The 26,971-nt window shown below is 37.3% G+C and overlaps 1 protein-coding gene across 4 annotated transcripts in view; it reads right to left on the reverse strand.

The window, feature by feature from the left end:
- ARHGAP15 (Rho GTPase activating protein 15) overlaps positions 1-26,971 on the reverse strand; it is a 599,315-nt gene that overhangs the window by 546,175 nt on the left and 26,169 nt on the right. For all 4 annotated transcript variants that reach the window (XM_029934637.1, XM_029934639.1, XM_029934638.1 and 1 more), the window contains exon 2: positions 24,884-25,062. In XM_029934637.1, the coding sequence (XP_029790497.1) occupies positions 24,884-25,048 (165 nt within the window). In that variant the 5' untranslated portion in view covers positions 25,049-25,062. The remainder of the gene's footprint in view (positions 1-24,883; positions 25,063-26,971) is intronic.

Here is a 26,971-nt window from a genome sequence, read left to right on the forward strand (position 1 = left end):
TCAGCGCCATGTCATTTTGGGTTACATGTTTCTGTCCTTTCTTCATGAAACTGCGCTGCTGGAATGCTGACCTCCCCAGTTCAGTCAACTGCCATGGGCTACTAGTCAAAGGAAAGAAAGAGTGCTGAAGAGCAAGGGCAGTCACAGTGGAGAAACTTCTGGTGTGCCTAATCTTACATTCCTGTCTTTTACCCTGTCGTGCCAACTAGAGGATTTATAAAAGACTACCTTTTTATGTGATTCCAACTTTAAACTTCAATTTAAGGACAGTGTCTTTTTCTTTTGGTAAATTTTGCTTCAAGTGAACAAACTTGTAACATGACAGCATTTTATCTTTAGCTTTGAAAAGAGGGGGAATGCAATCTAAAACAGAGAAATCTACTAAATGTTTGAGTGTCCTATTCTCACAGTCAGACTGGAAATGAGTAACCCTTTCAGTTGCTTTACACTTATCTCCCCTTTGTGTGCTCCTGTTTCTTATCTGGTCCTTTTTAGATACTTAATATACTTGATTTTTTTTCCAAAGATAGGTTTATTATCAGTACAAAGAAAAATAGTGGTCCTTGCAGGTTCCCACTGAAGTCATTTCCATTTCCTCATTGATCGTTGTTCCCTTTACACAGAGGAAACATGGCTTAACCCAGAAAAAGGACTTAAATCTTTGTAATCCCAATAGCATGGACCCCTTTAAGCTGACAGTAATCAATCATTGGTTATGAATAAATAAGTCATTCTTTACGAACGAATGACAATGTCTGACAATACCCAACAGGTCTGCTGACTTTATCTTTGCTTATCCTAGATTCTGAAGGCCAGCTCTTCTAACAGACTTTTCCAAGTCTGAAGCCAGCCCTCACAGGAGCATGTATATGTCAGTCCCACTGTCTTGGGAGGATTAATACTCAGTAAGCCTCTTGAGACTCAGAGTTGGGGAGCAACCACCCCAAGTCTCTGCTCGTAGGCCTGAGTGTTAGATCCAAATCTGAGAACTCTTGTGACCCTTCCCTATGCTCTTTACCTGCCTCTAGTATTGACTTAATCTATAAGATTGATCGCCCATCCATGACAAGTATCCTTCGGTACCTAATCCTCCCCTATAAGGGAGAATGCCTTCTCAGAACCACACTTGGTGCTGCAGGGCTGCCTCCCCTGAGATCTTGCTCCTTCTCTTTCCTGGGACTAGATTATATTCCTAGGATCCCTAGTACCTAGTAGAGGCCCTGCTGTATATGAACATATCTCTTAGCACAGAACACCATTTCATCCAAATCCTTTGTGACCTTGTTCTTGCCAAGCTTTTGAACCAGCTAGTAAACACAACAGCTTAAAATGTTTTTGGAGGCACCTGGATGGTTCAGTCAATTGAGCATCTGACTCTTGATTTTGGCTCAGATCATGATCCCATGGTTGTGGGATCAAGCTCCACATCAGGCCCCACACTGAGTGTGGAACCTGCTTCAAATTCTCTCTCTCCATACCTCTGCCCTCTCCCTTGCTCACTCTCGCTCTAAAATAAAAAATAAAAATTAGAACTTAGAAAAGAATTAAATGTCTTTAAGTTTCTTTTACCTTTAAGTATTTGCCTTATCAGAACCAGCACCTGAGAATGTATTAATTTTCACCCCAGTAGAAACTGAGTTTTCTAGATGATGGCAGCAAGAGAGAAGAGAAGCCCCTACAAAGTTTATGAAGCCATATGGAAGATAGCATATTGGTTCTGCAATAAGTTGAAATTCTCTTCTCTTTCCCTATCCCCTCTCTCTCTCTCACCCTGCTTAGAGAAATGTTTGTTAGAGAAAGAATTTAAAAAGTACACATTTTCCAAGACATAGATGAACTATGTCTAGATTTTCTAAGCTATAGAGGGACCTGGAGCTTTACAGACAGGGTGGAGGGTGGACACCCCACCCTTCTGAATGCAAGCTTACATTGCATGGTGTTGTGCTATTGGTTTCATGGGCTGAGTTTCAAAACAGAGGCTGGACAATATAGGTGACTCTTAGTTGTTATTGCTGTCATGTTTGTGGTACCCAGTGAATAGCAGAAGCCAGATTTTGATTCAGAAGGTCATGATTATCTTCAATCAAGAATCTGGAGTGCCTGGGTGGTTCTGTCAGTTAAGCGTCTGAGTTCATCTTGGGTCATAATCTTATGGTTCATGAGTTCAAGCTCCACATCGTTCTCTGTCCTGACAAGTCGAAGCCTGGATCCTTCTTTGGATTCTGTGTCTCCCTCTCTCTTTGCCCCTTTCTCACCTGCACTCTGTCTCTGTTTCTCAAAAATAAACAAAAAAGAAAGAAAGAAAGAATCTTTACTTTTAAAAAGTTGCCCAAGTGATTCTTGTGATCAGCCAAATTTTGTAACCACTGTACTAGGGAATGGTGATAATTTCTCTGGGTATCCTACATAACTATATGCACCCTCACATGGTATCAGACGACATTTCCCATTTCAGGTAAGCCTAAGATCCTACTTCTAGGATTTTGGTATCACTCTCTGGACACTCTAAAGTCATTGTCAAAATAAATAAATTATAAATCGGTGGTCTCACTTTAGGAATGAAAAACAATGCTGAATAATGCCATGGCTGCAAAATATTTCCCAGAATGAAAGAACAAAAACCAGGAGAAAGGAGCTATCCTTGTTTTTGGTTCTGAATAACTGTCTAGGTTTGTCTTGCCCTTAAAAAGTGATAAAGATAAAAGCACGTGAAGATAATACGGGGAATATCAGCAAAGGCAACTAGTAATGCCAAATCTAATAAAAGGGACATACTAGTGAAATTAAACTAAAGCTGATGAATCCATTGTGCACACCTAGTTGACTATAAATATAAACCTCAAATAGTTTAAAATGCAGAAAACCCTCCTGAGTGACAGCATCATTCACATACTAGCATGTGAATCCTTATTCAGGGTCACATCATTGCTCTGTAACCTTAAGTTAGTTATTGTATTGCTAAAATCCACAGTACAGGCATGCTGTGTGTGTCCTGAATATAATTCCTCTTTGATGAGAGTGGGGACACTCATTTTTTAATTCAGTGAAATGATCTTGATGGGTACTCTCCAAATCATAACTTTGTCTTTTGAATGCTTGCTATCCAACTTTATCATTGGTCTAAGAACAGCTTCATTATCGAAACAAAGCCAATTATTCTTTACTTAGATTTTTTTCTGTCTCGAACTAATGGGGAAGAACTTTTCTTCTACAGTAGACCACTCTAAGCATACAAACTGCCATATCTCATCTTACTCACTTTATTGAGAAAGACTGTGTAGTGGGAGAAAATAAACCAGTAATTTGGCAGAGCAGAAGACAGAGCATTTCTAAATGTCAATTATGTGGCAAATTTTGTTCTCTCAGGTATCTGCAAGATCTTCTATTTCACATGTTCTTCTTACAACAGGACATTGACACCCTTCCCATTAAGATTCTATATTCCCTTCTCTTAAATTTAGCAAACCTATAACTACCACAAAAGTGACAGTATATGACTTCTTAAACCAGTACGTAAACGGTGATACAATTTTCATCTAGTCCTCTTGAGATATACTAGGTCTTTGAATCCAGCACTATGCCACGAAGACATTGAATGAAGTCATAGAAGGCCCATGTGGATGGAAATAAAATAGAGTCTCCCGCCCTTAACTCTCAGCTCCAGCTGGGCTTCTAGGAGATACAGCACTGGCTTTCCAGGTATGTGAGTGAACCATCTTAGAAGTAAATCCTCTGGGTCTGAGTACAGCTGCCCCAGCGAATGAGATGAGCCTTCCTTACTGAATTCTGCCCAAAGTCAAGAATTGTGAGTTAAATAAACATTTGGGGGAGGGTCTATTATGAAATATACATATTATGAAAATACATAACTTATACACGCTATGAAAAGCCAATACCTTTTTTCTTTTCTAGTTAAATTAGTTCAGATTGGGTTTCTATATTTGCAATTAACAGTCACCTGACCAGCACAAGATGATTTTATATAGATTTTCCTGTCAGTTGGTTTTCACTATCTAATATTAAATGATAGAGAAGACAAAAGAAAGGAGATTTCCTCTGCTATCATCTAATAATTTTAACCAGCTGCCCAAAGCCCAGATTTGTTTTGGATATATAATAATTAATTGATTAATAGCTTGCATCCTGCATATAAACATTAATTCCACCTTATTTTTGAATGGATTTCCCAGATTAACAAAGCATAAGATCTATTATCTTATTGAGTAATTTCCTTAATTGTTTCTGAAAATTACAACCAAAACTTTGAAGGAAAAATGTACTGTTGTATAGGTGAATAATAGAAAAATTTCCCATATCATTGCCTACTTAACATTTTCCATCAATATAGAATGATCTTTGTGGATCCTTATAAGTGTGTGACAAAAATCATCTTGAGTATTTTGCTTAAGGGAATAAAGTTATATATCTTTCTCACATGATCAGTTGGTGATGTGGGAGAAATTTCAAGATTATAGAAAACTAACTGTTCAAGCCTGACAGTGCAGTAATGGCCTTGAAATTTCCCAACACTTAAAAAAAGTTTTCTTTATACAGTAATGCATATTTTATTATTAATGTATCATAAAATATTAATTTCTTTAGTGTATTATATATATTATTCAATCTTATTATTGTTAATATTATTGTTCAAATTGTTATCTTTTCTGATTCTGTGACCGGAATTTGACTCTTTCCTTTGAAACTACATCTAGCATTTGGGTGGATTTTCAAGATGATAAGCACTTGTAGCCCTAGAGATACTAGAGATTTACAGTACAGTATAACCTTGGATGGCAAGTAACTTGTTTTATGAGTGTTCCTCAAGATGAGCAAACATTTTAACTTAATAAAAGTGATGTCTTGATATGAGTAGTATGTGAGGCTGAATATCACATGACCATAACTAAGCCAACGGTTCTCGAAATCCACCTTGATATACGAGTGCTTTGGATTACAAGCATGCTTTCATGTCTAATTATGCTCGTAAACCAAAGTTTTACTGTAGGTAGAAAGGCTCGCTGAAAATATAACACTAATTTCTAAGTTCAAGGAAGAAGACTTAAGAGTAACAGAGTTGTAGGGGCTAGTGAAGACAACTTTAAAGAGCATTATTCACCCCAAGATCTGTAGTTCTAAGTAGAAGCTTGCTCCACATTCATGGAGACATCAGAGTTTCCATTTCTCAGGCATCTGTCTCCTCAGGGAAGAAACACCAATGGAAACAGATCATTATCATAAGGATCTCTGCCAACCACAGGCCTTAAACAGCTATCAGGTCAATTTCTATCCCAGCCTTCTTTCTTCCAGTCTTTCCTCCCTGAATATCTGCCAATTACATCTGCCAATTGTTTCCTGTCCCAAAACTTAGCTTTTGATCTGTGATAGGCTTTACCTTACTATGTGGTTAATATGTTTTCAAATTAGTCTTCTGTGAATATTTTAATAGCATTCAGCACTGGTAATACTTGTGATCTTCCTTATTTCTTCCACTCAGGTCAGACTAGAGGTTTCCCAAGGCTCTTGGTTCATTGGTTTAGGAGCTCCTGAGATGCATTAAAGAGCTAATGACCCATAAAAATTTAGCCTTGATGTTTTTTAACCCTCTCTAACTTTCCTTCTGTCTATGCATAAGTCTACCACTATAGACTGTCCATTTTCAAATTATACATCTGCAGGTTCCCAGGGAAAATGAATAGCCTACAATCTGAAGTTGATTTAAAACTTGGATATGAAAAGTCTCCATAGTGTTGTTACTTTTTTCGCAGTGGAGTGAATAATGTTAATATGTCTAATTAATATCTAAAGAGATTTTTTCCCATTTGATCAATTACAAAAATATTGTTAATATTTTTTAAGGATACATTGTGTTTGTATAGGGGATTCATTATAGAGTCATTATTCTACTTTTTCCAGGAGGAGATGTGAATATGAAAGAACCATCAAGTAGTTTCTCTGTCCCTCCAGACATGGGGGAGCCTACACTGATTAATCTGTACCAATTCTTTTAACACATAAATCGAATAGGCACTCTAAAATGCTTCCTACTTTCTATCATTTAAGCAGAATTTATAACACTTCAGTTCCTATAGAAAGACTTTTAAATTGTTAAAAATCAGAATACTAAAAATAACTCACAGGCAGACAGTCTTTGTATGACCTAGAAAACAAATAGAGTGTGTAAGGTTAAAACTACTTGACAAAAATAGAAAAGGAGATAATTTCTATAAAGAATTAAGTCTCGATAAGCATTTTGTTTATTTCTTTCAGAAAACAAGCTCTGTTACTGTTTGCTATTATGGATGGGGAAGATGTTGGAATAAAGCACCTTCAAAGGTGATGATCAAAGTCTTTTCATTCAGCTTTTGGTGATTATTAAAGCTTCTCATTTGGTGAAGATGATCATTAATGTCTAAATGTGAAACAAAAGCTTCAGGACAAAGAACTTCTGGTTGAAGATCAATATGAGAGATATCGTTTCAGTTACAGCCTTAATATTGTAACTGTAGGGGGCCTGGCAGAGTTGGTTTTATGAATTAACATAATACCGAATCCACCAGGTACAAATAGAGAGTACAAATAAAGAAGACTCACTGGTAGTGACTACACTGGGAATACTTGGGTGAGAGGGAATTGTTTGATAAATGCGAGTTGACTCAAAGTGGGCTCTGGTACAGTCACCACAAACATATCTTCCAATAACAGAATGCATATCATGAGGGCCAAATTGAGAAAGGAATTCAACCAAGGAAAATAAAACTGGAAAAGACCCCTTGAAAAACGATTAATTTTACACATTCCATTATCTTATAATGTTCCTTGTGGGATTTTTTTTTTTTCTTTAAGTGGGTAAAATCAAACATACGGTTGACATTTTCATGTGATTTGCCGCCGAGGTACAATAGTACACTTGGATAGAAGTTACAAACAACTTGGTTCGGAGACTGTTACCAATCCACCACAGAAATAATATGCCATTAACCTTTTCTGATTAATAGAGCTTATCATTTTATCCTGGGGCAAACTGTAAATGAAAAATAAAGTTCAAAAATATATCTACTCAATTTGCTCAAGATAAAATTAAAGCTTTTTTCCCTTAGTTTTGTGGATTATCTTTATTATCTGTGTGTAGTTTATTTCTTTATCTTTTCCTTGATGTTTGCCCTTTGATTCTATCTTTGAACATTTATTTTGCATGTGGAAGCCAGTTATCATTTTCCAGACATTTTGACTTTTTCTTATTCCTTGTGATGTTGTAATGAGAGATTGCTTCTCTTGAACCAGAATCTGATACCTTTAATGGGAAAGTTAAAAGTGCAAAATAAAATTTGAGTTTTCCTTTACCAGGAGCAGAAAGATAACATTTAAAACAAATAAAGACATCTATTATTGCTTAGATTTTATTCAAATGTATGTGGACAAACATTACTTATAAATGAATGCATATTCATATATGACTAAAAATTATGTCTAAAATACCTATATGTGAAACAAATAACATCCTTGTTTTCATTATATCTTTAAATGCCAACATTTAGATCCACTAGTTCTGCCTAATTTCCATTCCTATGAAATATTTTTCTTTGTGAAGAAACTGAATCTATAGACGCTTAAGTGACATTTATACTTATTTAAATATTCTCAGGCACCACTTTTTTCTTAAAACTCAAGGACATCTGTTGGTTCATGCCCACCTTTCTAGTCACCCCTTCAACTTCTTTGCAGACCTACCCTGAAGATTTGAGCCTTCATTATGTCTACACTTTGTCCTAATGGGATCTTGACTATTTCTGGGGCATTAAATATCACCAGCTGGTAGTTGACATCAACATTATATATTTGACATCAACATTATATATCTCTGGGGCATACCTATTTCCTGATCTCCAAACTCACATAATTGACTGTCCCACTGACACTTTGACTTCGATACATCACTGAAATCTCTAACTTCCCACAACCAAATCTAACTACTTGGCCAAATCTGATCACTTTTTAAAATCTATACCATTCTTGGTTCTTCCCAAGTCAGTGATTGGCACTACCATCAACCCAGTCTCTCCATCTAGGAAAAACATCTTCTTCCACCCAGATGCCTTTCCACTTCTTTGCCACCTACATTCAATCCATCTGCAAGCTTTTTCAGTTCTATGCTCAAAATATTCTGTAATTTGTTTTCTTCCATATGTCTTTACTCAATCTATCTAGCACAAGCTACAATGATTTATTGGGTCAAGAATAGTTTGGACTCCTTAATAGTATTCCCTTTTTCCACCTTCCTCTCCTAACTTATTCTCCACCAGAGAGACTCATCTGCTTAGAATCCTTCGGTGGCCTACAGTTGTGCATTAAGTAATAAAATCTAAACTCCTTATCGTAGACTGCAAAACCCTATATGATCTTAGGAATGTTCTCGCTCTCACCTCACTCCTAATCCACTCTATCATTTAACTCTGATCTCTTATTAGCCCTATCTCTGTCTGATATTATTGTGTTTGCAGCAGTGAACTATCCTGATTAAAAATTACATTTCCTAGTCTTCCTTGAAGCCAATGTGATACAGTTTTGAAAAATGAGATGTAAGTAGAAATCACTGAATTGACCTTCCATGAAAGCTATTTAAAAGAATGTAGGTTCAGCTTGCACAGGACTTTTGCCCTTTGCTTGTCTTCTTTGCTGCCTGGAATGCAGTTGAGATGCTAAAGGTAAAGCAGCCATCTGCTGGTCATGAGAAGATCAGCAATAGGAAATAAACCACATTCTAAAGACGGTGAGGAAAAGGGGAAAGAAGCCTGTGTCTGTGATACTTTGTTTAGCAGAGCACGACAGTTGTTGGGGAGTTACTCTCTGGATTTTTGTTACACAAAAAATTAAGCCCATTATTTGTGTACCCATTTACTTACTTATATGTTCACTTTTTTGTTACATGAGGCCAAATACAATCTCTATTGGTTACAAAAGTTTGTGTGACAATTTCTCAACCGAATTCATTATCCAGAAGGGGGGCTGAATTCCCTTCCTGGATTTAGGTTCAGCTTGAGAGCCATTTGACAGTCACCCGGACTAATTATATTTATATATAAACCAGGCCCCCAGACTGCCCTTCTACTGGTGCTCCTGGTGGTGACTCCAGCTCCTTCTTCAGCAATATCCTTGTGGTTACTGTCATTCCCAGGACGCCTTATCCTACAGCCAGTCCCCTACTATCCCTCCTACGGTGTAGTTTTCTGGAAGTTTTAGTTTCTGTGTGGCTCTAATATGATGGGCAAGGATAAAGAGCAACACAAGTCTGGCTGTTTCAAAAAAAAGCACGTGTGTAGGAGAGGAATTCTTGCCTAATTTTTGGTTGGCACACACATCATAATCTCTGAATTATAAGACAGGCAAGTTGAAGACATAAGGCACCTTTTTGATCCTTAATGGTGACTTCATTGTTCATGAGACAAAGCACATATGGATTGATATGGTTTCCTCCTCTCAGTTCAGTTCCTTTATTCTCATAATTTTGATATCCCTAGATTTTAATTTTTCATACTCTTGTAGGTGTTTTTGCCCCTTCAAAAAAGTGTCTTCAAAAATGTTTTACTCAGAAATTAGAAAAGATATCATTGGATGCTATTAATAACCAAATATTTTAATCTATTTATACATATTTGGCCTATATAGCTTATTTTCTGCCAGTTTCTTTTGAGGTTAAATATAATGTCTGATTTTAAGGACTTTTCACTTTCCTTGGGGACATACAGTATAAAAATATAAAAATTGAACAACAGTAATAAATGTTAAAAGTTTTCAGAATAAATTACAAAGAAATACACTAAAGCTGTGCATGATGAACGATCACATAATTAATCAAATGAATAATGGTTATATGATTTCAGATGAGGGAACGGCCAGCCAGATAAAACATAGGGTAGGAGATTGAGCTTTAATTGGTTCTTTAAAGTTGAGCAGAACTTTAATTGGCACTTGTTCTCTGGGCCAGGTGGAACATACCATAATCTCAACATGGGATGTATAAGACAAGAAGTTCAGGGCTTAGGATCTATACAGACTGTGCCTCAGAATGGCCAAAGGTTGTGGTTAGGTAGCTGGCATTCTCGGAGTCACATCTTAGTTTCATCATCTATTTGTCGATATGAAGGTTTAACCTAATCTTCACTGTTACAGCATGGGGCACTGTGTTGAATACATAGTAGATGTCCCCAAACGGTAAACATTGGTATTATTGCCATACAGTTGGTATGATTGGTATTGTAATGTAAGAGCTAACTAGAGTCATAGCTGAGGATGGACCCCAGCAGGCATTATTAGCAAACAGCATCAATTACCAGAGAAGATTTGCTTAAGAATCAGAAGCTGAAATGGATCAAGAAGAGGTTCACTAAGAAGAGCTCTAGGTGGCTTGAATCAAAACGGTTCAGAATCCAGATGAGTACTGAGAGCCTGTTTACTGAAAGATGAGGATCCAATGGCAGAGAGGCCCAAAGCTACAAAACCAGCTAAAACGACTTCAAACAAATGAGGAACATAAATATAACAGTGATTTCCTACAATTTTTGAACACTTTCTCTGTGCCCAGGGATCATACCTAGCACTTTATATGTGTCATTTTCTTTCATTGTTGTTATCCTATAGGTAAATGGTGGGGGGTTTAAATTATTAATTTGAACATATGTATAAGAATATCCCCAAAGATATTTCCCCAAAGTAACATAGTAAGGAAGAGGCAGAGTCAGGACAGTCTTCAAGGTCTGCCCAGCACTATTTCATGTCCATAATCAGACTCCTATTGGCTGCCAGGGGATGGCAAAGCACTTGGAAGTGCTACATGACCACCGTCGTGTAGATTTACCTGAGAGTATGATTCATGCCTGGCTTACATTACCTAAAAATAATTCTAATCGTGGCTAAAGTCAAACGTTACTGGTCAAAATGCTGAATATGGACCAAACTCATAACTAACAAACAGGGGCATTACAGCCTCTTTATGATACTTGCCACTGACAGTTCTAACTGAACCTGAAGGGGCCACTTCAGGGACAGACACTTGCCACATTTCCCCATGACCGAGTCTTTGATTTGTCATTGGAGATATGTGTGCCACGGGGTACTAATTAGTGTCTCTGGAATTCAGCAAAGGATAGTTTTCCAAAGTTTCATTTATGTAGGTAACCACCTGAATGTATCAAAGAGTCTATTTCTTCCTATTTCAAAACCTTATTCCCATCTCAAAGAGGCAACCTGGAAAGTTCTACTCAAAGGAGACAGGAGTTATACAGTTCTCTGAATGACAACTCAGCTTCTTTCTGTCCTTCGTGGGCAAGAAGGCTGGAACACGTTTGCTGCGGCGGGCATTGCCACTCCAAAGTTCAGCTATGTGACAGCCCAGCGAAGGGATCCGAGTTCAACGGCTGCAAACCAGAGGGCACTCTAGTTTGATGCACATCCAGATACATCAAGAACTGCTCACTTTCTGCCGTTATTGCTGCCCTTTGGGGAACCAGCCTGGGAAAGCTAGAATTTCTGATTTTCTGAGACATGTCACATATACAAATTTTTATGTAAAAGTTCAGTGTTCAAATTTCAGCTCAATTAAAAAGAAATAAGGTAAAAACACTATGTGAGCCAAATAAAACAGGTCTTTAGGTCTAATTAAGTATGCAAGATGCCAATCTAGAGATCTCTGAGAGCTCTTTGATCTTTGTTTCAAAGGTATTTTTCCTTCCTCATTGGAACCTAATCTCTCCATAAAGGCACCCAGCTTCTGAGTTGGTAAAACAGATGCTTCAGAAAAAGAATGTTTGGCTACAGGGAGCAGAGTTGAGGCTACGGAACTCATTTTTATGTGTGTTTCATTTCTTATGGGATGTCACGTGTCCACTGAAAAAGAGATACAAATCCTAACAAAGTTTAAAAATCACCAAATTAAGTTTAATTAGGAGGAATGTAAAGTAAATGGTAAGTAATAAGATGACTAGTCAAATCTAAGTTGATTTAAATTTTGCATAATATTGTGAACTGTTAAATAGCATCATTTCTCATTTTTAAGGTCCTGGTATGATTCTTTTTTTAATGAGATTTAGAAGTGCACTGCTTCACTTAAATACAAAGTAGCTTTTCATCGAGTTTTCAGAACTATTTAACAAAACCCACAAAAGTTAAATCATAGATAACCCAGAATAAACAGAATATTTATAACTTGGTGACAAGAGAACGCCATTTCCATAGATAATCACAGTTATTTTTTAGTGTTGTATAAAAGGCAGCAAGATGTTTGTTAATTTATAATAATGTAAGTGTCTAAAATTGAAATTAAACCCAAATGAGAAAATCTGAATAAGAAAATTCATATTTAGCTATATAACAGAATGTTTTTACACTGTCAGTGAAATGTGGTAGGGACTACATTTCCAAATGTATGACTAACAATTGTCATCTTCTGAATTTCCAAATTTATAACTAGCAATTGTCATCTTCTGACTTGCCTCGGTATGTTCTCACTCCTGAATAGGCCAATCAATGAAATCATTTCAAGATTGCACACTGAAATGCCAAGCAGGCATTCAGGGCCCAGTAGGTAACATAAACTAGTGAAGACACAACTCTAACAAAAGGCTTTGAAATTCAAAGATTTTTCAAACATCATCCTAGCCAAACAAAATAAACCGCCTGTGGGCAAAATTCAGTCAGCGGCTTGTTTGTAACACCTGCATTCAACCCGTTAGCCTTACTACAGAACGTAAATAGTATATATGAAGTCAATAGTGTCCTTAAACAGGTCCTTGAGCATAGGTGAAAGGAAGCTATCAGAGTTCTAGGGACATGTGGGTGACCTTGGAAAGCATGGATCTTCCAAGACTGGTTTTAGCTAAGCAGTCAGGCAGGAGATGAGGAACTCAGATATAGCAAGGACAGCATGAGTGCAGAAAAGCTCAGGGTCAAGGTCAAATTGTGCAAAACAGTTCTCTTTGAGGCATTCAAAATTTAATCTGGGTTTTCTCACTCATTCTCATAGCAAGACTACTATCAAGTGTACATACATATGATAAATAGGGAATTGTGAGGTCTAATAGAACTTATTTTTATGAACGAGCAAGTAATCAGAAATATCTAAGAATCATCTTGTTTTAGGAAAGCTAAATCTTTAAGCTGGTTAGCTGATCAGTTCATTTCACTACCTGGATGTTACTGTATTTGTCCCTAGTTTGTCTATTTGGAGAAATTACTCTTCAAACAGTTCCTTCCTTCCTTCTTTTTATTTTTTCTGAATGAAGTAAGCCTCAAAATAATTCATATTTCAACTGAGCCTATGTTCTCCAATCTTTGTTTCATGTTTAGCATTATCCACCTTTGTTTCAGTACAAGTCCACAGTAGTGTCATGTCTGGCAATGTGTTTTAACAGCTATGGTGGCAAACTCCTTTGAGACAAAAACAGCACTAATGATGTATGCTTAAGTAGGTTTGAAAATTAGATCATCCCTTCCACGAGTAACCCAACAAAACTCCACAAATCATGGCTACTTGGAGGACAATGTTTAGTCAGAGCCCAACAGCAAAGATCATAATAAAATGTTTTTAAAAGTCAAGTATGTGGTGAACATTTTGAAAGTTCCATAAAAGCCTAAATCCATAAAGTTCAGTTTTCATGTTGAAAGCATAAACAGTCACAAATGTCAAGTAAACATACTAAAATTTTAATTTTTATTCATAAGAATTATTATTTTGACTCCAATGAAAAGTTTATCATTAAAATTCATTAAGACATGGAACAGGAAGTAAGAAGAAGGAATGAAGAAAAGAGGTACCATCAATTTAACCAGATAAGACTCTTTGCACCTTGACTTGTTACCAAAGAAAGTACCTTAATAACTTGTGTATATCAAAAGAGATGAGACATAGCAAAGTGGTCAGCTTATGCAAAAATAGAGTATAAAGTAGGTTAGCATCAAGTGTGAGTGCCACCGTTTCAAAATTAAAATGACATCTCACTTGAGTTTTCCAATTCACAGGACTAGATCTCCTGGAAGGGATAGTGAAGGTCTCTGATGTCACGGGTTCTGTTTTAAATACTGTGTACAATCTTTGTGACAAAATGTAAGGTGCCTGACACTGACACTAGCGTTGAGGGTGAGGAGGTGCTGTGGAAGTGAGGAAGCCAGTGAGCTGAGAGCCGAGGTTACCCAGGATAAGGACTCTATATCACCCTTGAATACAACCTCCTAGACACAGAGACTCATTCTGTTTTGTGTCCCCAGCAAGCAAAGCTGTCTCTGGCATACAGTAGGTAGCAAAAAGTGTTGTCCGGTGAATAAAGGGAGAGACTAATGAATGAAATAATGAATGAAAGTAGTTGACCTGCTTGCTCACTTCCTACTTGAAGGACTTTTAAAAGGCACGGTTGGGAGGATGACAACTCAGTGAGCAGGAAATTATTAATTCAGGGACCTTAGGACACACCATTAGAGTAATATCCCTAGGATTTTTGTTATACAAAGTAGAGGACACTGGGGTAAAAATGACAATTATAATATTCCCTTAAAAATTGGGGAATGTGTTAGAGATGAGAATTATAAGGATGTCATTTTAATAATCTGTGTGAAAGTAAAAGCTAATTCATGGGTATTTTCAAGACAAGAAAGAAATGTCTTCTTTCTTTTTCTTTTTCTTTTTATTATTTTTTTAAACTATAATATTAAAAGCATGGAGGTTAAGGATAGCACATCCAGGAATGTAAACTTCTTTCCTGTCTATTTGATCATGTGTTATTGGCATTAACACTGTCAATAATTCATGGTAAAAGAGGAAGTTGCCATGAAAGGTTACCCATTGTCAGGCCATGATCAATAGGTGAGACCACAGTGGGTGATGCATTATCAAGCATCAGCCAATTCACCTTATCATGGATTTTAAAAACAGTCGTATTTGCACTCAGTTTGGCTAACCTGAGCTAAGATTATTTGTTCATTATCTTTTCACTGATGATTACAGATGATGCCTTGAATACATTTTATTCAAGTACAGAATATCATTCTTGATATTTAATTCCTGCAATCTGGCTGTGGGCCTCCAGAATTTGGCCCCATGTTTTGATGGCGGTGTTTATATCTGAGCAAACAAAACTGTCACTTTGTTTTCTTGTCTTCCTATATTGGGTCACTTTGTGCTACATGATATGATCTAATACAATTCAATGCAAGGAGACACATGTCCCTTCTCATTGGAAATACTACAACTACAGCTTCCTTGTACCCTGTGGGAAAGAAAGCAAGTCAGGTGACTGAAAGTCATGGAGGAAAGTTAGTGTTATCGCCGTCCCTCTTCCTCCACAGAAATAAGATGTAATCATGAGGCCAGAATAGCACTGATTTCCTCATGAAGGAGTAGAAAGAACATAGTCCCTTGGTTGTTTATGTCTTTGGTATCGTGGAAGAGCACTCACATAAACACAATACTACTATTTCTGGATAGTTTCAAACACATTTTTAACCTAATGTCATCTTGGAATCTTGGGGGAAATGTTCAGTTATTGAAATCACTTCCTAAGGGAGAAATCATTTGGTTTGTTGCTTGATTTAGGAAGTAAAATCACCTGATTTATTTCCTTTTAGTTTTCAGAATCAGACCTCTAAAGCATTTTGATATTTAAACACTTAAACTTGGTTTTGTTTCATTCTCTGTTATTATTCTATTTTCACCCAAATGTTGGTATCTAAAATAATTCAAACACAATTGGGGTGAGAAGGTTAGCTGGTGTAATTCTAGTTATCAAATGCATTTGAATGTGGAAAACGTACCACATCATAGTAAGTAACTACAGCAGCCACCAGAAACAATATGCTAATGCTTCTCTAGGAAAAAAATGTAGAAGATAAAAAGAAGATGACGATGGAGGAGGAGGAAGAGGAGGAGAAAACTCTGAATTTCCTTTTATTTTTTCCCCACCTTTCTCTAAATATTGTATTCTCATTTTTTGAGTATATGGTTTCTCTTTCACTTTTATAGATCCTTAAACTGCTTTGACAAATTACAACTGTACATCCTGTAACAGCTCAACCTCCCATCTCTTCCCCAACAAACCTCTTGCCAGTGCACTGGAAGTGAATGGGAATCATAAAAATCCATCACCTCAAAGGAGGGGCATATGAGATTATATGTAAAGAAGATGGAGTCATTGCTGGGGGAGGGTGCCACATCGCTGTACATTTGCTAATTACTTGTAACACACATTCATGTAAAAAGTAATGCATTTTCCTTATATGGTATTGTTTGGAGATAGCTCTGCTTATCAGTTTTTAATATGCTCTTTGAAAACTGACACGTACTTTACCCACATCTCTTTAGGAACACAGGGATTCAAAGGCTGGATAAAATACGTTCGTGCCTCTCAATACAAACCTGAGAGGGTAATTAAACAGATGGTAACAATAAACTGACTCTGAACACATCAGGGACTGGAGTCCCTTATTAGAAGCCTTACACACTGAAGGGAGTGGGGAAGCGACTCTGAGGGACGTGTGTCAGCAGCCAACGCCTTTACGTCTTCCTTGACCTCAGAAGCAGAAGCTCATGAACCGTTTAGGAATGGGGTCCCACCACCTGAGAGTGGGCACACAGGAGGTCTTCTGTGCACTCTGGGGGGCAGGAATGCCAAGGACTCTTTAGGAACGCAGTGCAACTCAGGAATGCCTTCAAAGATGTCAGTTTTAGACACAGCCAAGCCGTAACTGTTACTCCACCATATACCTTTCTCCCACCTCTGCTCCTACACACACACACACACACACACACACAAACACACATGAACAAAAGGCAAAACCTTCCAAGTTGGATGACTTATGCTTGGAACACAAGGCTCTTTCTTCTCTGTGAGACTCAAAACAAGGTATTATAGACTTCTATGATGACACAGGTATTCTGAATATTTTCAACCTCATTCTTGGCAACAGAATGTTCTCTTATTTATTCCATCCTCGAAACATATTAGAATTCTACTTCTTTCTCAGATCTTCATATTATCAGTGTGTCCTGAGTTAAATTTACAGGAGTATTGAAGCAGTTTGATATTTCAACTTGTAAATGTATGCATGTGGTTATTTTTCCCAGAATATAAAAATAAGCTTAAATACATAAATATTTTATACATCTTTCTGTATATCTGTATTTTTAGAGATATAGAGATGTATATATACATGGATATGTATGAGATGTGTGTGTGTGTGTGTGTGTGTGTGTGTGTGTGTGTATACACACAGAGAAAGTACCCATTATATGCAAGAATGAATCTCATTGCTGTGGAGGCTAACAATGTTACTGTGCCATCACCACACATGAAAGATGCTATTTTGCCATTACATAAGGCATTTACAACCTTTTTATAACCAAGCCTGCGTTTGTTCTTCTGTTTCTCAACCTGCTGCAGTTCTCTGCTTCTTTCGGTGCCATTTATGAGAAACATTCAGCATGAGTACAACAATGATTTACCTTAACTAAGTGCTAGCAAGCAAAGGAATGTCCAACATATGGTGTTTTAGATTAGCCAAGGTCATAACGATGATCTACTAAAGGGAATTTGTGAAAACCTAGGCAGATATTAAAACGGAGAGATTTACAAAGTGGACACGAGCGTAAATCACGTGACAAACATCGTTTTCCAGCTTGCCTGTTACCTCTTTGTGGCTGCACACCCCTATTTAACCCTGGGGTTTTGATACTTCATAAGTATAAAAAGACTGTTCCCATTCCCATCTTCTGATTCTATTATACCTACAATGACACATATCACTTTAGGAATTTGCCATAAAACTCTCCTAAAAATATTGACTATGGTTCCAAAGTTATTTTAAGAGTGAAGAGTATAATATGAATTAAATAAGAGGTGCTGCAAATAATTTAGTAAAAAGCATAGTTGCTGCCACACAGAGTATTAGGTAACCTTTTTAAAATTAGAATGTACACTTTTAGATTACTGATTATGAACATCAGGGGACCCGAGATTTTGATTCATCAGTGATTCTCCTTTATGTCTACACTAAGATGTAAAAATGAGACCTCTGGCTCTAACTTGGTATTTCAGAGCCTTTCCATGCTGGTGCGGAAGCTGTTTTACCTGTAATCTCTAGTACTGCTCTGCCCCCTTGTGCTGCTACAGTGAACTCAACAGAGGAACAGTTTGCCTTAAGTACTACAGAAAAAACCCACTGTCACTTCTCACTTTTGTGGCAAGTTCAAGGTCAGTGTCTAGCTATTTTCAGCTCATCTCCTCTTGATCCATGCAGAGAAATGACAAGGTAACGTGATTCGGGGTCAGCTGTATTACAGGAACCGTTACATAAGCGGAGAAAGTGAAAATCAATCCTAGCTGACAGTGACTTCGGGATAATCAACGCTCACTGGATGCCTCTGTCAGCTCGCCTGCATCAAACACCGTGTGACTTCTGTCAGATCTTTTTAATAAAACTATATTCTCACTTTCAGCAACCTAAATAAATATTTCACTTGAGCTGAATCTTTTAGACTATATTAGCCTTCTGGATTTGTAAACTATGCCAATAATTCCTTGAAAAAAAAATCACAGGTAATAACCTCTTATCCTGAGCTCTGTTATTGACCTGAGATGGAAGGTACTTTCGTAAAATATGCCCTCCTTTTCGAGTGATCTCTGAAAGCTTTCCTGTAGACTGTTGTGTCTCCCTGCATTAAGCTCAACACCTTTCCCCAAATCATCCTCAGCCCCAACTCCTGTCTCTTCCTCGGTAACAGAACTCCTTCATCAGTCATTTCTTATTGAGAGATTAGGTTTCTTTCTCCCTTTTAGATGTTTATGATCATTTCCTGTTTGTCTGTGCATTTTCTGCTAGGACATTTCCCCTAATGCAGCATTGGAAACGCAGTATTTAACAAGATGTTCCATGTTCGTGCCATTCCTACTGACAGCACCTGATATGTCAGTTTAGGGAAGGAGCTCTTTTATCCCACCCACCTTGTGCTCCCTGGAAACAGTGAGGCACTGCAGTACTCCATTGAAGTACAATTTACCATAATATTAGTTGTCAGTAAATTCAAAGACGGAACTCCTAAAGCTATAAAATGGATTAGAAGCAATTTAAAAAAGAATTAACAAACTAGAGTAAGAGTATACTGTCAACAAACAAATGCTCCATCATAGGACTGTAATTTGGAATTTTAATTACCCCTCTGCTTCTGTAACAAAACAATGTCTGAACTGGCAGCGATTTGAATCTCTCACAGGTCATTGAGCATTCTAGTTAATTACTCTATGAATAGCCTGTTTTTCTCCCCTCTGGAAACACGTTTCTAATGGCAGTCAAGGTCTGACAAATGTGTCATCTACATAATTAGCTAGGAAGCAACACAAAACATTAAACATGCTTTGTGCCGACAACTATCAAAACATTTCATTTGTTGTCAATTATTCATTACTTTGTAGGTTCTGAAGGGGTTGTTATTATGGAAATAAGTCCAGATGCTAACAAGGTTAGAGTTTTGGATTCAAATTAGTAATCAGAGGACTAACTTTAAAAAAAATGTATCTCATGTACATTCAGCGCCATGTTCAATGAGTAGGAGATTATAAACAAATTTAACTATGCTCAAGTTAAAATGGAAACGAGGCAGCCATGGATGTGAATTCGAGAGCCTCCGCTCATTCTTTGAAGCACAGACTCTACACCGTCATTGTAAACTTTCTGAACCTTCGGCAAGTCCAGTCTGTGGTCGGGAGAGGAGAGTTACAAATGTTCACGTCAGGAGATGGCATGGGACAGCAAGGACAAGGAATGAAATCTCTGGTGGTGTCGACTCTCCACCACCCCACCCCTGGGCGTAGTGTGTAAAAGTCAGAATTCTGGCTAATAAACTTTTGAGTCTGCTGTACAGCACAGTAGCTACCTTAGGTAACCCTTGAGTCTCATGATTTTTTTTTTATTTCTGAAATCTTGTTTCTTTTATTGCTGCTTTAATATTGTATATAAAGCCAAGTATTGTCTCGAAAGCAGCACTCCTAATGTATATAGAGGACATAAAAAGATTTCTCAACAAAATTGACCTCTCCGTGGCAAAGAAAATTGCAGTGGAAGACACATTATTGCGTAGTCATATCTGAGGCTTGGATCTATGGGAAAGTCTCACTCCACTGTCCTCTAGCTTTCCCTTATAAACCAAAATGGCTTACAAATGTCATCCACAATAGTCCAATAAAGATTAGGAACAAAACACTGTCCTTACATTGATGAGATAAGAAAGATTTAACTGCAGAATGCAGTGTACAAGAACAGTTCATAAGGCTTGTTCTCGAATGAGAAAAATAGAATTCAAATTATATTTGTGCGTGTCTAGAATTTAATTGAGATGATCAGTTTATTTTCTACATAATGTTTGATCAGATGCCTGGTCCTACAGACCTAGATAAAAAGAAAAGGAAAAAAAATTCTATCAGAAGAAATCAAGAAGACCCGTTATCTACAGAGTGTGCAAAATATGTCAGGAAATAATTCTACCCTGAGCTCTGAGAATGCCTAGTTAATAAAAAAAGATCAGCCACTCGCTAAGAGAAAATAATTGTCTGTATCTATATTTTTCAAAGCAAAAAGGCAGCCACATCTTACACTAAATAGGACACATTAAAATAAGCTTTAATAATCTTTATGCAGAAGGAAACTAATCCATTTTCAGATCATACAATCCACAGCAATAAAAGGAAATCATCAAACTAAAAACAATTTTAGAAATGGCTGCAGACTCTCATTTAATTAACATGCAACAGATCATATATTTATGAGGAAGTCAAAATATTTAGGAAGCCTATAATCCTGTAAGCCTTAATGTGGTATAAAAACAACAAATAAATGCAAAGTGTTACTGTTATACATGCCTGCCTGATCAATGGTTTTCACATATTGATCTATAAATGGAGTTGACAGTCTGTGGTGGCTGCACATTTTCCAAGCAGCGCTATTTTTGCAGAAAACCAATACGGGCAATTACCTTTGTTTGAGATGCCAACTCTTATCAATTCAATGTGATTTAGTGTCATTTTAATTAAATATCAGGATCCACTTCAGGACAATTTATACAAACAAAGCCTCAAACCTAACTATAAGCTGGATTCGAAGTAAACACGGACAAGTCCTCCAGTCTCATAATATTTCTCAAAAACTCTGCGAAACAGAAGGCTTATATTTTTAGTAGCAATTTTTATGTCTGCCTTTTTGGCTAGCCACAACTTTGGCAAGTATCCTATAATCACAGAAGTAAGAAACAAAAGAAAATTGTTTCCTCTTTTTCTTTATAATATATTAAAAAAGAAAAATGAACAGGCACAGTCTGTTAATGGAAGCAAAGTGGGTCTTGTGAATTAGCAGTTAGGAAGGGCTCGACCTAAGTCCTCAACCTACCAGTAATAAAAAGATATTTCCCTGTCTGTGATGGCCATGAATAAAGTATTGCACTTCCGTGGAGTTTACAAGATGGAAATGGTGAATATTCATACATGTTGGTGCTTAAGACACCAGCATTAAATGCCGAAACTGCTCCTGTCTGCAAATCCTATGTCTGCAATTTTCCTGATTTGGGCTATTTAAACTCTTCATTAATATCTATTCTAAACTGTCTAGTAGGCTGGAGCTTCCCTCTTCTAAATAACATCAAAGCCACATTAAACCTTTTGCATTAGCTATTTGCTGGATTGCACATTAGCCTTTCAGCCCTTAAAGAGGCACACTTCACTTGCCCCCCATTTACGCTCACTAAGCCGTCTGCTTCTGTGTTTAGCACATTCGAGTAAATAAGCAGTGCACCTTTAAGAGGTCTCACTCCGGTGCTCAGAATGAGACAACAAATCACCGAGACCAAGGAGCGTTCCTTCCCCACCAAGCGGAGGTCTCCAGATCTCTCTTACAGAAAGCCAATTTTCTGCTAACCAAGTCCTCCCGTGTCCAAACTTCCCACCTCTCCAACATTTCCCAGGCAGCAGAGTGGCCTTTTTAAACCTGAAAAGGCATTGATCTTATCAACTACGTAAAAATGATTATTTGGTCTTTAAGGAAAATGATGCACAGCGCCAAAGAAGTACTAATGGGGGATTAATGCCTGTTTTACGAAAATGTTTCCCTGCAGCACTTAGGTAATGAAAACTTTAACTTAATAAGTAAATCACCTGTGTTTGCGTAGCACGGGGTCAAGTAAGTGCTTATTTATATTGACATTTCAAGCTGTTCCTCTGTTTAGGATACCAAGAATCCAGGCTCTTATGATGTATATGGGAGGATTTTATGTGGTGTTCTGAGTTCACAGTCATATTAAACATATTTTTAATTGAACACAGTGAAAAAAGAGGATTTTACAAATTAATGACAGAATTATATAATTGATTTGACCCTAGAACCCTTTATCACTTTCTGTAATAAGCGAAATCGTGATGAATGTAATATCGGATTCTTGTGTCATATGCTCCGATAAGTCCATATTAGATTTGCACACTGTTATGCCAGGGAACATGTAATATAGAAGTGCCATATACATTAAACACAGTGCATAACATACACAGCACTAATCTAAGTAATTCTAATTTTTTTCTGTACATATTAAATGCATGTGTCTGTTACAAGCTGTGGTGCAGGCGACACGTGCACACGTTTTTAGAATCTATCTTTTCCCACCTCTCGGAGGTTCAATATCTCCCCCCTTGACCTCACCCCAACCTCCAACTTCTGAAAAATCAAGTTCTTAGTTTAGCTTGAGTAGATATCTTTAACAGGCTTGTTTGAATAAATATGCCAAAATACTTTACATTCTGTCAGTATCTAGTCAGAAAATTGTGCATGGAAAAAAGAGATGAAAAGAACCGAGACAGAAAGAAAATTAGTGCCATGGCAAGCTTTCAATACAGTATCTCTGCGCCAAGTTTTCTCGGTGAAATGACATATCCTCACTAAAATACCCCTTTTATATAATTATGCACTGAGCACACATAACCAAAAGTAACTTTTATTTTTGTTCCTTATCGAGGAATACATATTGCCCAGGCTAAGAATGCGGAAACAAAAGCTGGGATCATTATAGCTAATTTAACTTTGGAAAACTCTTCCCTAGCAGTCCAGCATATAACCCCCCAAACTAAAGTTATGTAACAAGGTAATATCAACAATGAGAAACTGCATGATAAAATCCTGCCCAAAAGTGAAAAATGCTAATTTTGTCTCATTTAGCAGCTGGATACAGAAATGCTCATTAGTTTTAAGAGGGTTAATCCTTTTAACTTTTGCATATTGATATGCCAATTATGCCTAATTGTACAAGAGGCATCAGTCAAGGTAATAGTGCATAAACACATGAAAGTTATTAAGTACATCCCAACATGTAATAAAGTAGGTGTTAATTGGTAGCTGAGTTCTGCGGGCTATTGAGGTGGATAATTCATTGAGAGATGGATCACTTGTAATTTCTCTCCATAATTCCTTTTGCAGTCTCATGCTGTGATGTTTTCATGCTTGTCAAAAACAACTGTGGCATAGTGCCTTTTGTTAAACACAGCCAATAAAATATGTTAGGCATCATTAAATATACTTAACTTTTAAACTTTTTCAAAGGTACAGTTCTTACTGATAATACATTATAGAGATTCCAATAATTTACTCTAACCATGTCTCAAGTTCATAGTCGAGGAACATTTTAAGTGGTTTAAAAACCAGCAATGTTGTGCTTCCCATCAGACGATCCTTTTAAATGAGAAAGTCAATAAAGAGAAACGCATCTCTCGATACCTTATCTCAGGATGTGTCTCCCACTCCCAAAATAGAATCACTGGCGTCCTCGTGCTAAATTTGTCTAGAATACCTGAAGAAAGAATGATTAAAATCCTGGCCCCTGAGATGGTTTTGGGTTAATTTCACACTTGAAATTTGAGTGAAAACCGAGAATAAATATAGTCGGTAACAGCCACTCAGTAAGTTTATCCCATTTAATAACTCAGTTAGGGCACTGAATATTTCATAGGCCCCAACGATATTAGCAGAACACTCAATTAATGGCTCACTTGTTTCTGCAGAGTGACTGGGCCTCACAGCCCTTACCCAGCTAACCTACTTCCTGCTCTTGCTCTCACTGTGAGAAACAAAATAGATCTGGGGTCCAAAAGAGTGGCTAACACTGCATAAATAATTTTGTAACATCCTATGGCCTCAGCTGCAAGTTACCACCATTATGGAAGAAAATTAACCAGAGGAGACTCATCGCAATCAGTGTGTTTAGTGGCTCAGGATGCGTGCAGGGGCAGGGACACAATTGGCAGTAGAGTTCATCTCTAACTATTTTATTTCAAATCTTCCTAATGACACATTATCGAGACAAAATGGCTTCCTCTCCAAACCTTCAATCGCCACACCATTTCAATCATTCAGGCTCATTCCAAATCAAATCGTAATTCCAATGTTATATATTGTTGGGAGATTTTAAGGAAGATATTGTCACATTTTTTTAAAGGTTTTTTTTCCCCCCTCAGTTCATTCTTAGCTAATTTTAGCCTCTGGCTTTTCAAAGTGATGTACTGTACTTGGAAATACAAACACCACATGCTAGCATAACCTCATTATTTTTATAACACTGAAGCATGATAGTGGAGGCCCTTAAAATGAGTCAAAGGTGCTCTTCAGTCTAGCTCCAAATCCACTTTATCACTCTGGATTAAGCCCAGCTCTTCTCTCGCAACTGGGGATATTATTATGACTGTAAGTAGGCAAGATAAAATGCATTACAAAAACAGTTTTCTCGTGCACATTTGGAAAACAAATAAAACAAAGCTAATTAGTATTTTTTTAACAGAATTCTGTATAAGGGAGCATGGGAGTTTTGGGGTATCTGACTTACGGGTTCAATGACCTTCCCGGCATCGGTGAGGATCATGGATTTACTTTGGCTCAGCCTGTCGTGGTGGCTGTTGGCATTTTTGATCCTCATTTGCACAGCTCCGGTGCCTTGACGGGTGGAATTCAGGGTATCCACAGAGGTATCAGTATTTGTAGATTTCTGCATATTATAGCGTTATCCTGATAAAATAAAAGCATTGTATTATTCTAAATTTATCTTTTTCAAGAAAAATTTGACGGAGTGCACATTTCTATTAATCACTAAGGTGCAGAAATGAAACAAATAATTTCAACCTCTCTGAATAGTGAAGAAGAAGGTGATCACTTGGTAATTGTTTTGATCAGCTGCAGCCTCTGTATGTGGACAGTACTATGCATGCTAGAAGATTTCAAAGTTCGTAAGCAGCCCACTCATACTTCTGTAGTTCCTAATTCCAGTAAGGAACTCCTAAGCGCAATATGGATACAGTCTTCCTTATGTAGAAACGATGTTGGCAACTAAGCATCTTTAATGTATATGCATTTTCATTCACAATGTCACTGATCTCTTACCCACCCCACCTCCCCCACCACTACACGCTAATACTAGCAGTCCTTTTTGGCGAACAAAAACCTATGTGGATAAGGTCATATTTAAGCGATTATAATTAGCTCTAGGGCAAACTCACCTGGTCCCATTGACTAATATGTTGGCCTTGCCTTATCTGCATGGTGTTCAGTCCTAGCCACTACCCCCACTCACAATACCTAAGAAGGGAAATTGAAATTCCTTTGTCCGCTGTCTTCTATCAACTCAACTAGGTTCAGTAGCTCGGTTGGACATAACATTTATGAAAAATATGAAGAGAGAGAAAATCAAAACCATGTATTTATTTATTTATATTTACTTTAATGGAAGAAGTCTGATTAGGCAGGAAAGTTTTAAAGGAGTGGCATTGAGGAAACCATAATTTGGAAAAGAAAATGAAGAGAACTGAACTGTAACAACAGCAGTGGGTGGAGCAGGAGGGCTTTAGTTGCTTCCTCAAATCCATAATCCTTTTCAATTGCCCCTCTCCACAAGCCCCTCAAAGACACATATCATTTCATTTAAAAGAGAATATTAGCAATGCAAACACAGCTTGCAAGCTTGTAGAAACAGACCCCTTTCTAGCCTGACTGTTGTCTCTATCTCTCACCCATACACTTCCTGGAGCTAGTCTGGCACATGTGTCCAGCATTCGAATAAATTGTCATCAGTTACTGAAGTTAGTATCATCCAAAAGAAGGATTATAGTTTAGGGAGCTAACTGTCCTGGTACTCCCATATCTGTTGGACAGATATGGCAAAGTTCAAGCTAAGTGAACACCAAAATGGTTAGAAAAGAATGAAAACATTTTAACAGGAGGCAAAGTGTTACCTGACAATTGATACCAGTGAGGCAACTGAGTGATAACTTAGAAAGGAAGTTAATATTTGTAGAGTATTTACTATGTGTCAGGCAATGAACTCAGTGGTTTAATTCTCACAAAACTCCCATGAGATAAACATTAAACTCATATTTTTCTAGAAGAGAGAAATAAAGATCAGAGAGGCTAATCATTTTCCCAAAAACAATGGACAGAAAAAGTAAAGGGTGTGTATTTTATGCCAAAAAAAAAAAAAGACTCATACAAGTGAATTGACAAATTCTAGTTAATCTACATCATAAACTATTATTCAACAATAAAAAGAATGGATTATTGATGCACGTGACCACATGGATGAATTGCAAATTCTTTGTGCTGAGTGAAAGAAGGACATTAAATACATTTATTTTCAAAGTATGGAGTACTATTATTTCATTTGCATAATATTCTAGAAAATGCAAGCTAATATTTAAATAAGAAAGCTGATCAGTGATTGCCTAAAGATGGGGAGAAGCTCCTACACTGTTGGTGGGAATGTAAACTGGTGCAGCCACTCTGGAAAACAGTGTGGAGGTTCCTCAAAAAACTATCCATGGAACTCCCCTATGACCCAGCAATAGCACTGCTAGGGATTTACCCAAGGGATACAGAAGTGCTGATGCATAGGAGCACATGTACCCCAATGTTCATAGCAGCACTG

Source organism: Suricata suricatta, chromosome 3 (assembly GCF_006229205.1).
Source record: "Suricata suricatta isolate VVHF042 chromosome 3, meerkat_22Aug2017_6uvM2_HiC, whole genome shotgun sequence".
In the NCBI taxonomy this organism is placed as follows: Eukaryota; Metazoa; Chordata; class Mammalia; order Carnivora; family Herpestidae; genus Suricata; species Suricata suricatta.